The sequence below is a fragment of the Sprattus sprattus genome (assembly GCF_963457725.1).
Source record: "Sprattus sprattus genome assembly, chromosome: 16".
Classification (NCBI taxonomy): domain Eukaryota; kingdom Metazoa; phylum Chordata; class Actinopteri; order Clupeiformes; family Clupeidae; genus Sprattus; species Sprattus sprattus.
In genome coordinates, this window is record NC_137914.1 from 8,250,573 (window position 1) to 8,268,001 (window position 17,429).

At 48.3% G+C, this 17,429-nt stretch overlaps 1 protein-coding gene across 1 annotated transcript in view; it reads right to left on the reverse strand.

Moving 5' to 3' along the window:
* Positions 1–17,429, reverse strand: part of plxna3 (plexin A3) — a gene marked incomplete at both ends in the record, with an annotated part of 116,405 nt that overhangs the window by 35,920 nt on the left and 63,056 nt on the right. The window contains one exon of the mRNA XM_080853367.1: positions 6,804–7,004. Within this exon, the coding sequence (XP_080709493.1) occupies positions 6,804–7,004 (201 nt within the window). The remainder of the gene's footprint in view (positions 1–6,803; positions 7,005–17,429) is intronic.

Sequence of the window (17,429 nt, forward strand, 5' to 3'; positions counted from 1 at the left end):
CTGCTTTTGATCGTTATGACGGAAAAATCAATCGAAGAATACAAAATGAAATTCCAGTACTAAGAGAATTCCACCTTTTGCAAATAAACATAATTGCAGTTTGAGGCTGACACTAAATGCAATCATGACTCATTGTGTTTGATCCCAGAAAATCGAGAGAACGCTCCTTTTAAGTCCCTAAAAACGAGACTGCTGGAGTCAGAATTTGGCTCGGACAGAATTGTCGATGCACTCTCCTTCAAGTGACAGACTGAAAATCAATTTAACTTAATGATGGAAGCTTTCCTGTACATTTAATTAAGTTTTAAAAATGGAACTGAACTCAGCAGAAAAGACAAACCAGTATAACTACCTCACGGAAAAAAAAAAAGAATTATCCACTGTGGCCCGCTATTTCAAACGAACTTCAATAAATGACACATGGCGTGTCATTTCTCCGCACACTCTCCCCTTGATCACTAATCCAACCATATGTCTCTATATTATTGTAATGACTACATTAAAGGACCTGGTGAAAAAAAAGAAAGCCGAATTTTATGGTTGAATATCTCAGACACAGTGTCAGGTTTTTCTTCCTTTGAGGGGAGGGAGCCATGATGTGATGGTTTGGTCGTATTCCCGAAAGGCTAGCGAGCATCTGCATGGTTGGGAATGCTGACGTGCTCGCTGAGGGTATATGTGCACGGGCGGCTGAACTCGCCTGCCCCATAAATGAGGCAAGATTGTTGGTCCAAGGACTAACCAAAGCATTCTTTCCCCATGAGAACTTGTGGCCGTGGTGCTGATCTCATACTAAACGTTCTGGAGTATCACTTACGGGCTTATATCTTCATTTGGAGCACGCAGCTGAGACTCAAATTACACAGCAAAGGGCTTAGAGCAACATGATGTGATGAGAAACACAATAGGTCCATAATTCATATGGCTGATTGATCACCATCGTTCGATGATCAATTTATCTAAATGGAGACCAGCTGCTACAGTCCAAGCCATCTATGACCTGAACCGGGCACCAGAGGGAAGGCGGAGGAGAAATAAGTAGACTACGTTAATCAAATGGAAAAATGTATCGGATTGGGGGGGGGGGGGGGGGGGGGGGGGATCGGGGAGGAAATTAAGATGGGTATTGGATAGGCAATCGGTGCAAGATGGAAAGGGCTATTCTTGGCCTGTCGCTAGGTAGAAGTTGGCAGATTTTGGATAGAGGTAGTTTTGAAAGAACACACACAAAAAAAACACACAGTGTTCATTCAGCCATTGGCTGTTCCCATGCTGCTCGGTAGCTCTTTTGCACAGTATGGCGTGGTGCACTTTGAGGCACTGGAGAATTTAATGTCTGATTGAGCACTCGATATAAAATAATAGAATAATGAGGGCAAGCTGGTTCAAAAAAGCCTGACGAAAATAACGTTCAAGTGTTTTCATTCAAAAAGCCACGCTACCCTGCAAAGCCTGTAATGATGTCCTTTGTGAGAGGCCCTTTCCATGGAGAGGCCAGTTCCAAACTTGGTCATCGGGTAAAAGGCTCCGCTTCTCTGTTACCTGGGCAACACTGCCTGTGCCCACCACACAGGGGTCAGTGCCACTTAGCAACTCTTTTACTCATGGATTTCATTTTAGAGAGGGACATTTTTTTTCCCTTTTGCCTTAAAGGAAATATGAAAAGGTAGGTTTGAAGTGTGCCTTTTGATTTTGACCCATAAAGCATGATGAGAGAGCACCATGTGTTATGCATGCTGGGAAAAAATCCAGGCCATATATGGCAAAAAGCAAATGCTTATTCATTTTCAACTTCAACTAACACATTTATCATTTATTTGAAAGGCTATGCGTATGTGTGTCTTTGTGCGTGTGTGTGTGTGTGTGTGGGTGTGAGTGTGTGTGTGTGTTTGTGTCTGTATGTGGGGTGGAGATGTATCATTCTGATTTATTCCGGCGATGGCAGCATATTGCTGATGTCTGCAGTGCAAATCAAGAGAAAAGACACATAAAGGAAGTAACAGGAAGGGACGAATTTTAGCCTGGATTAAGAATCACATCTTTGCTTCTGACACGTTAACAAATCACATCTTGGAAAATATCTTTTTTCTTTTTACAGTAGAGAGATTGATTCATGAATTGGCAGGCATCCACAGAGATGACTTTATGAAGTAGTCTGATCTGGACACACGGGTCCATGGCACCTGCTCTTCCCTTTAGCGTCACGTTAAGTCAATAAACTGCACTAGTGGCCTAAAACCCGACTCGACTCGTAAAGCAATAAACAGGAAAGGGGAGCCACTTTCCCCAAGCGATAGCATCTACATTCGCATCCGCTTGCGTGGCTCACCGTACTCAAGACACCCGCCAAAAGCTTCGATCTGGACGCACGGTTGAAACCACCTCACAAGGGCGCCCTTCATCGTCGCCATCCGTGCCGACCTTTCGCGTTGTCATGCTAATCCCGCCCGCTGAAATTGGCTCTAATCGGGCAGGACCTTTGACTCATCGGAGACACAAGTACAGTGCTGCCTGTTCAAGGGCCGGAAGCAGAGAGTCGCAGTACAATGCGGAGATTGTAGGAAAGTGCAGAGGGGCCAGCTGCTTCGACGATGTGTGTGTGTGTGTGTGTGTGTGTGTGTGTGTGTGTGTGTGTGTGTGTGTGTGTGTGTGTGTTTGTGAGTGTGTTTGTGTGTGTGTGTGTGTGTGTGTGTCAGGGAGCGGGGGGGGGGGGGGGGTTAGATGGGAACAGGAAACTGCTGAAAAATTAAGCAGCATAAAAAAGGACCAGTTAACTTGATTTGGCTCTCTCTCTTTGCCAATGAGAGGTGGGGAGTAGCCCCCGAGGGGAGAGAGATTTGCATCGGGGATAAGAGGCAGTGTAACGAGCGGCAATACAATAAGTCCACCCTGAGTGATTATCAGTGCTGTCCAAATCCACCGCCACATCTCTCAAGCGGTGCCAGGCCTATCTGAGCTGAAGATAAAAAAAAAGACAGCAGGACCTCAGACACATTTTCGAGTATGACCAAGGGATCGGGAAACCGTTTGAGACAAGAGGCCACGCAATTCAGAAGACAGATTCAACATTCAAACACTCCACATGCACCTTTTTTTTTGACAAACGGCGCCTCAACTACTTCAAAAATTGCGAGTGAACTGTGGCAGTAATGGTCCGAGAAGAAATTTGACAGGGGGAAAGAAATCACTCGGGGCTCTCGACTGACGTATCTTCACCTAGTAGTGCATCCATTTTCAAACTGCCTCCAGTGGCATCAGAGGCCCTCTTAGCCATCTCCCTGAAGCAGCAATGGCTGTAGCAGCAGAAGCAGCAGCAGCACACAGGCAGGGTGGTGGGGGAAGGGAGAGAGAGAGGTGAAATATGCTGACCGATTCATAAAAGTTGCACGGGCGTTGTGAGTAAACACAGGATGAAACTGATTGATTCAGCGTTGCCCATCGGAGGACACTCACAATTGCATTAGCATGGACCTCTCGGCCTCAAAGTCACCTGGCGCATGCGAGGTGGGAATGAAGGCGCGCCACTCCACTTGACGGGCCTTATTGATTGATGGGTGCTGCCTGCCATCAGTAGGTGAGCCAGCGTGTGTACGTGTGCGCGTGTGTGTGTGTGTGCGTGTGTGTGTTTCTGTGTACATGTCTGTCTTGGTGAGTATGTGTATGACTGACTGAGTGTGCACGTGTGTGTGTGTGTATTTTGAGGGGAATGTACACACACACACACACACACACACACACACACACTTACACACACACACACACACACACACACACACACACACACACACACACACACACACACACACACACACACACACACACACTACCCCTGGGAGCAGGAGTAATCTGCAGCATGTCTTTGTGACGGCCAGATTACTATTCAACGGAGATTCATGGAATGCAGGGGAGAGGCCCAGAGGAGATGATATGCTCTCTCCCTGCGGTGTCACAGGTAATCAGACTATCAATTAATCTGAAAGGGCCCTATCCCAACAAAGAGGGGAGGAGAGGAGAGGTGGAGAGGAGAGGAGAGGTGGAGAGAGAGACAAGGAGATAAAGGCAGATACGGGTACTGGACAGGGGGAGGGGAACAGAACAGAGAGAGAGAGAGAGAGAGAGAATGAGAGAGAGAGGAGAGAGAGAGAGAGAGAGAGATGGAGAAAGAGAGAGAGGAGAGAGAGAGGAAGAGAGAGAGAGAGGAGAGAGAGAGATAGATGGAGAGAGAGAGAAAGAGAGAGAGAGAGGAGAGAGAGAATGAGAGAGAGAGGAGAGAGAGAGAGAGAGAGATGGAGAAAGAGAGAGAGGAGAGAGAGATGGAGAGAGAGAGAGAGAGAGAGAGGAGAGAGAGAGAGAGAGAGAGGAAGAGAGAGATAGAGAGAGAGAGAGGAGAGAGAGAGAGAGAGAGAGAGGAGAGAGAGATGGAGAGAGAGAGGAGAGAGAGAGAGAGAGAGAGAGGAGAGAGAGATGGAGAGAGAGAGAGAGGAGAGATAGATGGAGAAAGAGAGGAGAGAGAGAGAGAGAGAGAGATAGATGGAGAGACAGCACACAATGGAAGGTGGGGAGACGGTGGCTGCCTCTCAGTCTGAGGTTGAGGCTCCTGCTGAAGCCAAATTGAAGAGAGACAGAGGCTGACGTGAGATTTATAGTTTCCACAAACACAGATAGCTCCTAATTCTAAATACGGTGCCAACTAGTCTGCAAATCACTAAAGCTCGCAGAATACAAATTTGAGGTCATAAATATTTATCCTGCTGGCGGTTTGTCCACCCCTCCCTTCCATTTTTCAGCCGGTTGTTAAGGAGTGGAAGGATGAGGCACCTGTTGCTCTCCCCCCCCCCCCCCCTCCCCATCTTTCTCCATCCTTCCCTCACACCTTTTCTCTATCCCACATGCCATGGGGAGGAATTTTCGCAACTCGCTCAATACTTCCTGCACTCTACTGCCGGTTTGGAAGTCCAGGAGAGCTTGTGCTTTCTGTGCAACACCCCCCCACCCCCTACCCACACCACACACACACACACACACCACCGCTGGTTTGAAATAAAATTAATGGCGTCCTACAAAAACTATGTTTCAATTTCAATTTAAATGCATAGCGGGGAGTGGGACTGGGGCACAGGGCGGGGGTCAGAGACAGCTTGAGTGATGAGAGGGGGGGAAATGAAGGAGAGCAGATGGGGGCAAGGCTGCGTCGCTCCTGATGCAGGGTCCTTCCCTGCGCCACCCCCCCACCCCACCCCGCCCCACCCCACCCTACCTAAACCTGAGGATGGAGCAGCCGACGGCGGCAGCATGTGTCATTCCGGGAAAGGACAACAATCAATCCCCGCGCCGGAGTGCCGAGCCCCTGCCGTATGGGGCGGGAGCGCGCAGCCGACGTGATCCCCATTAATAAGTTGCCTACGGGACATCAATCGTGGCTGTCCAAGGACGCAGGCACGCAGGCTGCCCTTTGACCTTACAGAGGTCAAAGGGGTCAAAGGGCACACACTCCACCACATGTTTTACCCCCCCCCCCCCCATTCTTTTGACCCCCACCACCACACCCCATGAAATGGTGACACCACATTCCCCTTCACTAGGTCACATTGTCAGACCAAATTAAGACCCACATCCAGTGCCGAGCTAATTATTTTACAAGACTCCCTGGGGTTACTGTGACAACCAGATGGGTCACAGAAGGCTGCCGTCTGCATCGCCGCCATGAGACAGAGGGAGAGAGGGAGGGAGGCGAGAGGTGAGGAGAGAAAGTGAGATAGAGAAATGGGGGGGGGGGGAGGGGAGGAGAATGTATATGTGTGAGAGAGAGGGAGGGAGAGAGAGATAGAGCAAGAAGGAGAGAGAGAGAGGGGGGGGGGGAAGGGTGAAGGGAGGGTGGAGAGACTCTCAATGTCAGTTCTCTGACATCCTACATTTTTCACCGGGATTGTGAAAAAAACCAAGGGCTTTAACGTTATGAATTGATGTCTCTGCTGATTTCCGGGATAAAGGTTTTCTTTTTTTTACCCCACCACCCTGATCAGAGACTGTGCAAAGTCACCTTGACTTCGTCTGGCAGATTTTCCAGACATATTCATTGTCATTCTGTGCCCTCAAGAGCAATGTTCTGCACTGTACCCAATTCCCCCAAAAAGGAGAAGTGTTCCTCAGCATACGCAATTCTTTAATGAGGCGAGGAGGAGAGGCAAAGCATCCCCCCCCCCCCCCCCCCCCCACACACACACAAATCCAAATACCATCTGAGCACAGTCGGAAAGAACGAGAGAAAAAAATAAATACACACACGGATAAATCACTGCACAAATATTTTAACATGCTTAGAAAACATTCTGCTTTTCAGAATGCTGCTTAAGCCATAGTCGAGCGCCATATTTACTTGAAGCTAAAAATGCTAAAGCCATTTAGCCCCAGTGCAGGCTATCTGGGCACGACAGGAGCAGCTAATGTGCCACCTCCCCTCCATTTGCCTGAGCTTAGACTGGAACCAAGCTGCACGGGTGACTGCGGGGAGGGAGTTAATTACGGATTACAACCTTCAGTGCTATATGCCAATTGGCAGGGCATGGGCACACATATCAGGGTCTCAAGTACTGTATGTCTGTGCTACTTCAGCTTAGCTGATAAAAGTCTGACACTAGCAATTCAAAAGGTCAAGTGTTCACTTCAACCCTACTAACAACCCACTATCCATAGAACCCCATGCAAATATATGTCTAAGGTATAATGCGATTCCGTCTGGATAATGATGGATACCATGCATGCTGAATAGTAAAAATGTGAGCATCAAGCCTTCCGGGTCTTACCGAGGTGTTTTGGCACTGGATGCAGGAGCTGTTGAAGCGGACGGCGGGGATGCGCTGAACCTTGCCCTGGATGTTGAAGACGCACTCGTAGTTCTTCTGCCCCGACTGAGGCTGCGGGAGGTTGCGTGCCCGCAGGGTGATTGGCCGGATTATGCCAGCAGGTACCAGGATGTCGCTAGTGGGGAGGATCTGTGGACAGCCCTGAAGACAAAAAAAAAGGGGGGGGGGGGGGGGGGGGGGGGGAATGAGAGAGAGAGTGAGTGTTAAATAAATGACTTTACGATCATTATCTCTCGCAAACGCTAGACCATTAAGATAAAGAATGTTGGATTAAAAGTAACATTATCGTTCATTATGCTTCCTCGCTGTGACTAAAAGAAGATGCATTGATTCCAGCCTACTGGCTTGAGGACTGTGTGAGTAATATATCCGTTTAAGGGGAACTTTCCCCAAACAAACAAGAGCGCCGTTCAGTTCATGAACTAGCAGATGGGGAAGATTGGGGGAGAGAAGGGACCATTAAAAAGTGGAATCTCTGGAAACCAAAAAGCCAAAACAGAAGTTAAAAATCCCCATTACACAGCTGTTGGATCAATCTCCCATTTTTTTTTTTACGAGCCGCAGGTTTCTCTGCAAATCACACTGATGAAGCGGGAAATTAATATCTTCCTTAGTTCTGCACGTCTGCCCGTGTTAGTGAAGTGATTACATGTGCCCTGTCCAGAAATGGATTGGAGCATTCATCAAAAGGCAATTCTATTGACAACATGGGAAGAAAAGCATGGAGGATTCACCACAGTGACAAAAAAGAGCTCCGATTAACAAAAGCAGGAGGATGGATACATTTACAGAAAAGCTGCAACAGGGTTGGGTAGAGCGAGGGGACTAAGGTCTTGGCTGATTCTTCCGACCCCAGCTGCGCAAGAAAGGAATATTTAGTGCGATCTGTTATCTATTTAACATCCGACAATAATCAAGGAGGCAGTAAAAGCGATTTGCCCATGCAGGACTCGTAAATCAGCTGTGACAGCCGAGCCTTCTGTCCGCGGCGGACACAGAGCGCGAGCCAGTCTAACAATGATGCAACTCTGGAGCCCCGACCAGGCCCATAAATCTCTCGCTGGCGGCTGATTTGTAAGGGTTTTGTGTGCATCGGTGCATCAATAAATCTCATTTTCATATTTAGGCTATGAGCAATGGGGGATTTACGTCTGGGTCCTGGTGGGTGGCACAGCTGGTGGTGGTGGTGGTGGTGGTGGTGGCGGTAGTGCTGGTGCTGGTGCTGGTGGAGGTGTCGTTGGTGGATGGAGGATGGCGTGGGGGGGGCAGAGAAGGAATGCGCTCGTGCTGCAATATGAATCTGCTTCATCAACTCCATTAAATAAGCCACCGCCAGAGCAGGAGTGAGACGGCGGTAGAAATGCTGTAGCTAGTTAGCCTCACCCACCCGCCCCCATTCCCTTTCGCCCCCCCCCCCCTTCAAATGATAAATGGGCTGCAATGTATTCAGAGGTTCCTGAACAAAACGCTCAGATCATACATCACTTAGGGTTTTTAATGGAGGTCAATCTAAATGCTGATTAAGTAAAAAGTCAGGGGTTTAAATTAATGAAGAACGAGACGACTGGCTCTGTGATATCAAACAATCTCATTACATCGGTGTTGTGCTCCCTGTGCTTCTGAGTGGTGTATTCATGTTGGTCCTTATGTAGCTCATATCCACACACACCCACCCATTATTAAACTGACACCTTACAAGAAATACAGCCCCTCAAATTCTCGGAACACATGGATAGTCTCGGAATAAGCCAATATATTTCTCAATGTCTCCCTGGATACTGTGTTTGGAGTGGACTGTATGGGTGTGTCTGTGTGTGAGTGTGTGAGAGCATGTGTGTGTGTGGGTGTAAGTGTGTGTGTGTGTGTGTGTGTGTGTGTGTGTGTGTGTGTGTGTGTGTGTGTGTGTGTGTGTGTGTGTGTGTGTGTGTGTGAGTGTGTGTAAGTGCGTGTGTGTGTGAGTGCGTGTGTGTATGTATGAGTGTGTGTGTGTATGAGTGTGTGTGTGTGTGTGTGTGTGTGTGTGTGTGTGTGTGTGTGTGTGAGAGAGAGCTCTACAGCTCATAAAGCACCCCGGCACATGCAGCTGATGAGCTCTCAGAAAGCAGCATTTGTGCTCCAGCACAGATAATGGACCAATGAGGGCTTTTCATCAAACTCCAAGCTGAGATTTGACATGGGGCTCCAGTTTACAGATTCCATAGCTATAAAAAGCTGTACTTTTTAATTGAGGATTTCATTACTACAATGAGTTCTTTTATTGTCCACACCACTCACCCTGATTCCAGCACAGCTGAAACTGTTGGAAAATGCTTTGATTTAATGGAGATTAATTGTTGTACTAAAATTTTAAAATGACTGGTATGTAAAATGGCTATGATCTAAAACACTTATTTGAATGTAGTAATAATCATGCTTTCAAAAGTTAGAACAAGTTAGAACTAGTCCAAGTAATAACCCCTCTGCAGAGCTATATAATCAATGAAATTAGCACCTAAATACCAGTGGTGCGGGCAGAAATAGTATCAACTCCACCTTACCTATTGCAAACTTAAAATGGCTGTTGATTTCTTTAAAACTGACATCAGTTAGACACAAAGACACAGTAGACTTGACTCTTTCAGGCTTATGTTTATGTTTAAATTACCATGAATGATTACCATAATCACGAGGATTTTTATAATCTACTAATTACAATAATAAGCTAATAAGCAGCTCATGTTTTTGTAGACAGCAAACTAAGTGGCCTGAGCACAAATATAAGTACTTCCGTCATCAACCTCTCACATCTTTTAAAGCCATTCATCTGGTGTAAAAAGACAGGAAGCCATTTCTCCTTCCTTCTTTTCCAAACCAAGTAAAGGGGTTTAAAAAAAAAAAGTCTCCCATCAATCCACGGCGTCTGCATTCCTGGGAAATTGAATACAATGGCACCGTGCTAACGACAGCCCCAAGCTCCTCCTCAACTTAATTCCATCTGCTCGTTTCCATTAACCGCTTTTAATCAGTCCTTAATTATGACTTAATCGAGCAACAGATAAACACAGTGTCGTCTGTGGGCTTAAAAGGTCACGGGCGAGCGGAGACGAGTAAACAACCGGACTCGAGGTCAACTTCGTCAGGGCACTGAATGCCACCGCAGGACTGTAAGGGGCTTCCCTTCAGATAGGAGCTCCAATCGGCCTCTGGCTTTTGAGAAGCAAGGTGAGGCATGGGGCTTTATGGCCACAGCAGTTCTTAAAAGGGACAGACCTTGGCCAGGCATTTGGGGGGGGGGGGGGGGGGGGTGTGTGTGTGTGAGAGGAAGAAGAGGGGTGCATCCCATCTCCAGTTGTAACTGAATAGTCTCCGAAGCAGCTGGATGTTTTCCCCTGGTAGACCCTTTCTCTAATGCAGATTAGCACCCCATTAGTAGAGCGCCCGGCAGTTTACAGCCTGTTGACAGGGTTGCCATTAACCTTATTGTGCATATCCCAGTTATCAAACAGCTAAGCACTTTTCTCTGTTGAAACATTAAAAGCTAGCGCCTGTGGGGAGCAAAAATAAAAAAAAACAGCAAGTAGGCTTTGACGCAGGCACAAGTGCAGAGCACTCACTCACACTCACACTCAGAGACACACACACACACACACACACACACACACACACACACACACACACACACACACACACACACACACACACACACACACACACACACACACACACACACACACACACACACACACACACACAAATGGGCAGAGTAGCCAATCTTCAATCTCTCAGTACAGAGCGCAGGGGCAAATGAGCTGTTGCTTACATATACAATTTCTGCGGCAATGAATTGCTCGGTCACTATTCTCCTTTTTCCATCTCGGCTTCCTCCACTAATCCCATTTTCAGTCTGCATGTGCCATAATCCATGAAATGCACTCCCTCCCTCCCTGCAGTGGAAGGCATCCAGCTCTGTGTCATGTGGGAACTGCTCCAATTAAATGCTACATGAGATTTTCTGGCCTCACTCTTCACCAACAGCCCCTAAACCCCCCCCCCCCCCCCCCCCCCCCCAAAAAAACACCCCAAAACACTCTCAGTTACTCACTGAAATGTATAAAGCTACTACGACAGTCATGGCTTCATTTGTACATGTGTGCACCACTCTGTTAGCACATAAAACACGCCACACATTGCATGACTAGTGTGAATCTGAACAGCACCATTTATAATTACAGCAGCACTGTTATGAATGCAACAATGGAGGGGGAGGGGAGGGGGCATCACCTTGGCATAACATGCCCAGAAAATGGAACTCATTATCCACTAGTTTTAATTGAGCTCCATGTCAACATCCACCCAGATGCTGCCGACTTTACAGAAGTCTGTTATGTGAAAACCTCGGAGAGACTCCGAGAGCCGGATGTCATTTAGACTGGAGCAACACTCCTTTCCGCAGACATGCGGGGGGGGGGGGGTTCAGGCGCGACGCCCTTTCACTCAGGACACCCATCAGCGGTCTGCAAGGGCTCAAATCAGATCGCGGCACTGCCCGGAAGCTGGGGGGCAGCTTGTTTAACTTACAAAGTGTCCTGAGATGCAAAAACAAAGATAGCTTATCTCCACCATGGGGTGAGAACAGTGTGTGTGTGTGTGTGTGTGTGTGTGTGTGTGTGTGTGTGTGTGTGAGTGTGAGAGAGAGTGCTAGAGAAAGTTGCAGACAGAATGGAGAGTGTATCAGGAAAGAGCAAGGGCAAGGTCAATAGGGAGAAATGGAGAGGGACAGTGACAAAAATGGAAATGCGACAGAAGGGAGAGAAAACCAAAAAACAGAGCGAAAGAAACCACGGGTACAGAAAGAGAGACAGAGAGTGAGTATAGGAGAGAGAGAGAGAGTAAAGAAAGAGTGATTTGAGACAAAGCATGATTGAGTGAGCCAGAGAGAGGGAGTGAGAGAGAGAGAGAGAGAGAGAGAGGGAGAGAGCAGAGATAAAAAGAATAAAGGGCCATGTGAGCCCATCCTGGGCGTTGATGGCAGTCGCCAGCTCAGCCCCTATTGCTTAGCTGCTGTGGCGGCATGCGGTGGAAGCGCTACAGCCTGGGCCTCTCTGTAATGGCCTGCTGGTGACAGACACTCACCGTGTCACTTCCCCTCTCGCTCAACCCCCCCCACCCCCCCCACCCCCCCACCCAAAGGCATTCCCTCCACTCACCAAAGCAATGCGGCCCCCTCCTTACATCCACCTCCCAACCCCCCTCCTGTCCCTCCCCAGCCAAGAGAGCCCTGGAGAAAACCAGGAGCGCTGCCACGCTTCCTGCCGGGCTAATGGCTCCTCTGTCACTCATCCTGTAATTAATTACTGGCCCCGTCGCTCGTTAATAAAGGGCCACCCCACAGAGCTGCACCGCCAAGGGGGAGTTTGGGGCTGGGGGGGGGGGGGGTGGTGGTGGGTGTGTTGTTTTGGAGGGATGTGTGTATGTGGTATGTGGAGGAGGGGTGGGTGGGGCTGTAGAGGGATGAGAGATGGAGAGAGGAGGAGGGGAAAAAGGGAGAGAGAAAAAAGCGGGGCACCGTTTTTGATGTGGCCTCCCAGCGGGACAGGAAGAAGAGGGGGCCGGTATGAAAATGTGTCTCCGAGAGCTCGGGCGGCCATTAGTGGCACAGAGCCGTTTTCCCCCGGGGTCGCGCGGAGGGGAGGGGCCCGCCTGCGAGGTTAAAGACCGGCCGGCTGTAATTAACTTTACAGTAATGACTCCGGCGACGCAGGAGGAGAGATGGTGGCGGCGGTGGCGGCGGTGGCGGCGATGCCACTGCTGCCGCAGTCTGTCTCTGTCTGCACTTGGCCTGGCTGCCAATGGGCCCCGCTGGAGAGGAGAAAAGGTTCCTCGTGGGGCTTTTACAAAAGCCTCCAGCCATACAGGAATGCATTGCCAGTAAATAATGGGTTCTTCAGTCTGAGGAGAAAGTGGTAACCCAATAGAGGCCTATGGAGCAAAGGGCTGAAGGACGTTCAGAAGAAGGATGAGCAGAGAACTTTTTATAGTACAGTTTCTATAGGGTACCTTACAGCGTACTCTGTGCAGATAAGACAGGGAAGCCTTAGATGTTCAAGGTTGCACTCTTATCTAACCTAAGAAGCAGGGGTGGCTGTTGGCGAGGCTTACTCCCCTTCCCTACTCTACAGTGAGCAGGTACAGGGGGTTATGAGTGCTCAGAGAGAGAGAGAGAGAGAGAGAGAGAGAGAGAGAGAGAGAGAGAGAGAGAGAGAGAGAGAGAAAGAAAGAGAACAAGAAAGAAAGAGAGAGAGGGAGAGAGGAGAAGCAAATACAAGCAACACCCCTACAGCCTCTGTGATAAAAATCTCGCCATCTTTTTAGATCTTGTTCCAGATTTGAAGGGGAAAGTACCCTCTGAGTGTGTGCTCTGTAGCTCCAAGAGAAGAGAGGAGAAGAGAAGAGAAGAGAAGAGAAGAGAAGAGACCAGCACTGAGGTCATGGGCTTCAAGGCCAGCAGGCAGGGATCTGAAGAGATATGATGAGTGGAGACCAGGGAGCTCTCAAACACGGTAGAGAGATGAAGGGAAAATAAAACTACACTGCTAGAATTACACTACTGTATCACAACAATTCTTAATTCAACGAGAAATAACATTTGCCACTTTCTGTCCTTGTGAGTACTGCATATTCATTGGCCATTGTGGCCCTGGTGCCCTTGTGAGTACTGCATTTTCATTGGCCATTGTGGCCCTGGTGCCCTTGTGAGTACTGCATTTTCATTGGCCATTGTGGCCCTGGTGCCCTTGTGAGTACTGCATGTTCTTTGGCAACTGTGGCCTTGGTGCCCCACATGATTTACCTTCATTCATTTATCTATTTTTTCAAATATAGGTCAAACGGACAGAGAGAGGGAGAAAGAGATAGAGAGAGAGAGAAAGAGAAATAGAGATTGTTTATGTTTGGTTACCATTCCTTTTAGGCTAGTTGTCCCTGTAACTTTTTTTTTCTTTTCAAAAAGCACAGCAAGGAAGGGCATTCAGTAAAATAAGTAACCTAATTAATAACGTTGTTTTTTTTTTTTTTTACTTGATGCCCTTACATGTGGCCTTAATGCCCTCAAAACAAAAGTGTCCCTACCCCTTAGTGTCAAGACAAAATGGCAATATGCCAGGCCTGGTTATAATTACTTCAGGAAACACTACATCTGTTTGGCAACACATTTGTGGCTGGACCGAGTTGGTGAACCTCATTATGATGAGCACATCAATATTTCTCTGCAGTGTGCTCTGGTCAGCCATCTTTGTTTTCCACCTTTTCCCACAGTGTAATTAACACAGTATTAGTGGACAGGCGACACACAGGGCCAGATCTGCATGCACCCTGCTGAACAAAGCAATAACAAAGTGGCCACCTTTAAAAACGGTAGTATTGAAGGTGATCACGATAAAAACCCTTAAAGAATAGTGGTTGCTGACAGTGACCACTGAAACGAAACGAAAATGATTTACTCTTTGTAAAATGTGGTCACAGAGTAATGTCAACCTGAAACTAACTATGGATCCAACATCTTCAAGCTCATCTGATCATATGACTGGAATGGACCATAATGCCAGGAGTGCAAAAGCACTGACAATTCCATCAGCTGTCACTGCCCAACAATATAGCTTTGAATGAAGGCAGCTACACAATACAAATGCCAGGCTCTGCCTCCGACATTCAAGACCCTGCACCCAGTCTAAAATCAAACACCATCCCATACTTAATGTAATTTTCCGTTGACGCTACCATTTCATAACTGACAGCGAACTCCAGGATGCGCGGTGCTGCAGCGAGCGCGCTCCATCAAGCACCCTACAAAACGCCATGAAGGGCTTTAATTACAGGTTAAAGGTGAAGCACACACCTGCTTACACAAAACAAAAATCCTGCCAGCTTTTCCAGACGGCACGCCGGGGAGTCATTCTCTCTCTCTCACACACACACACACACACAGACACAGAGATATGCCATGACGGAGGATTATAGGAAATATACGCTTTAATAAGTCTGGTGAATTTACACCAGGACATATCATGGCAGGCCATTAGTGAGGCAGACGGGCGGTCCTATTCACGCGGGCTTCGTTGGAGCCACGGTCGTCTCAACAGCCACTTTAATTGGCCACTCAAAGGTCATTGTGCGGCGGATGAGGGGGACATAAAGACACAGCGAGCATCGGGAGTTGGAGCCTGATTGGGGTGTCAGTCTGTATTAAATCACATGGCCCAAATTCTCAAAAAGAGGAGAGAAAAAGGCTGCTGGTTTTGGAAGCGAGGAGAGAAACTGAAAGAGTGAGTTCTGGCTCGGCTACAAGTAGAGGGGCTTGGAAGGAGCTCTTGCTTCATCTCTTCCCGTCCTTCATCTCTTTCCCCTCGCTCTCTCCATCCTTATATCCTCATTTTTATGCTTCTCTCTCCCCCTCTTCAAGGCTCTCTCCCCCATCTCCTGAACCCCCCCTTCTTCTTTCTACCCAATATCCCTCTATCTTCCCCTCCCTCTTGCCCTCTATCCTCGTCTTTCCCTCTCTAACTCTGTTCTGGTCTCGTACCATCCCTCTCCTCTCTCCATTCCTCTCTCTCTATCCCTTCCTCCCTCTCTCTCTCTCTCTCTCTCTCTCTCTCTCTCTCTCTCTCTCTCTCTCTCTCTCTCTTTCCCAGTTACTGCCTCCCTCTCCCCCTTCCTCTCTCCATTCCTCTCTCTCTATCCCTTCCTCCCTCTCTCTCTCTCTCTCTCTCTCTCTTTCCCAGTTACTGCCTCCCTCTCCCCCTTCCTCTCTCCATTCCTCTCTCTCTATCCCTTCCTCCCTCTTTCCCCCTCTCTCTGTCTCTGGTTCCCCCTCTCTCTGTGTCTAATGCCGTGCTATCTGTCTGCACACAGGCACGGGGCTGGAGTGGGGCTGCTGCGCTGTGGATTATCCAGCTGGAGGCTGGCAGTGGCGGCAGAGGGAGACTCAGGGGGGAGGAGGGAGCCACAGACTCCTTTCTCTCTTTTTCTTTCTCTCTCTCTTATTCTTTCTCTCTCTCTCTCATTCTCTCTCTCTTATTCTTTCTCTCTCTCTCTCATTCTCTCTTTTTTCTTTCTCTCTCTCTTATTCTTTCTCTCTCTCTCAGACAGAGAGCACATCCACACAACCCCAAATCCTCCAGCTCGACACACCAACCCCCGACATTTCCTCCTCTTACAAACTCACACAGCCACACACAAACACACGCATTAGAACGCACACATGTGCACATGTATACACACACATATACATGCTTGCTCAAACACACACACACACATGCACATAAGTGCACAGACATACACACATACATTCACACACTCTCTGTTTGTCTCTTTTGGAGAGCGGTGCTGTGCTTTTCTGGAGCACCTCTTCAACCCAGGGCCAAGGCAATAAGGCTTTCACATGGGAGATGCACTGCTGAAAGGATACAAGAGGTTCAAACACACACAAACTCACTCACGCACTCACTCTACAATGTCCATCTAACACACATGCGCACACACACTCTCTCTCTCCAATGTTCACCTTTCACACACAAACATGCACATACACAAACGGACACACAAACTCTACTGTGATGCTTACGCATGCGCAATCCCTCTCTCTCCCTAACACACACACACACACACTCTCTAAACTGAGTGGCTTCCACCCACTCAATCCCTCTCTCTCCCTAACACACACACACACACACACACACACACACACACACACACACACACACACACACACACACACACACACACACACACACACACACACACACACACACACACACACACACACACACACACACACACACACACACACACACACACACACACACTTTCTCTCTCTCTAAACTGAGTGGCTTCCACACACTCATTCCCTCTCCCAGCTCTTTAAAAACTTGGACCACTGAGAAAGTGATCAGCCCTGAGGAAATCTCTCCCTGCCTCTACCCCCACTCCCTCTCCTCTCCTCTCCTCTCCCCTCCTACTGCGGTGGTTCTGGATGCCTCAGCACACGCATGACGCATGGTGGCAAAAAGGCTGAGCCAGGAGGATTTGCGGCCCATGTCAAACTGGCTCCGGTTCAGTTTGGAGAGGGGAAATAAAGAACATGACACAGAGCTCTTAGGCTTCATTTCAAAACGCTCTTGTCCAAGCCTAGTGTGCAAAATCCAGAGAAGATGATGAGGTGCGTGTCTCTGTGTGTGTTAGCTAGAGGTAGAGAGAGGCAGAGAAGAGCAGAGAGAGAGAGGTAGAGAGAGGCAGAGAAGAGCAGAGAGAGAGAGAGAGAGAGAGCGAGAGAGTGAGTGAGTGAGTGTACGCGTATATGTGTGTCTTTCTTTCTCCACAGCAGTGCGGAGGAGCCCTTGTGCTGGCCCGCTTCTCTCCCATTCCCCCTGGAGTATCAACAGTGCGTGAGTGAGTCACTCGTTTTCGCTGAGTAATTCCTTTTTGCGGGGTGAGATAAGAAGATTGTCAATCCTTATGCTGGGGGGCGGGAAACCAGAATGAGACAGAAAGAGAGAGAAAGATAAAAGACAGAGAGAAATGCACAGAAAAGGA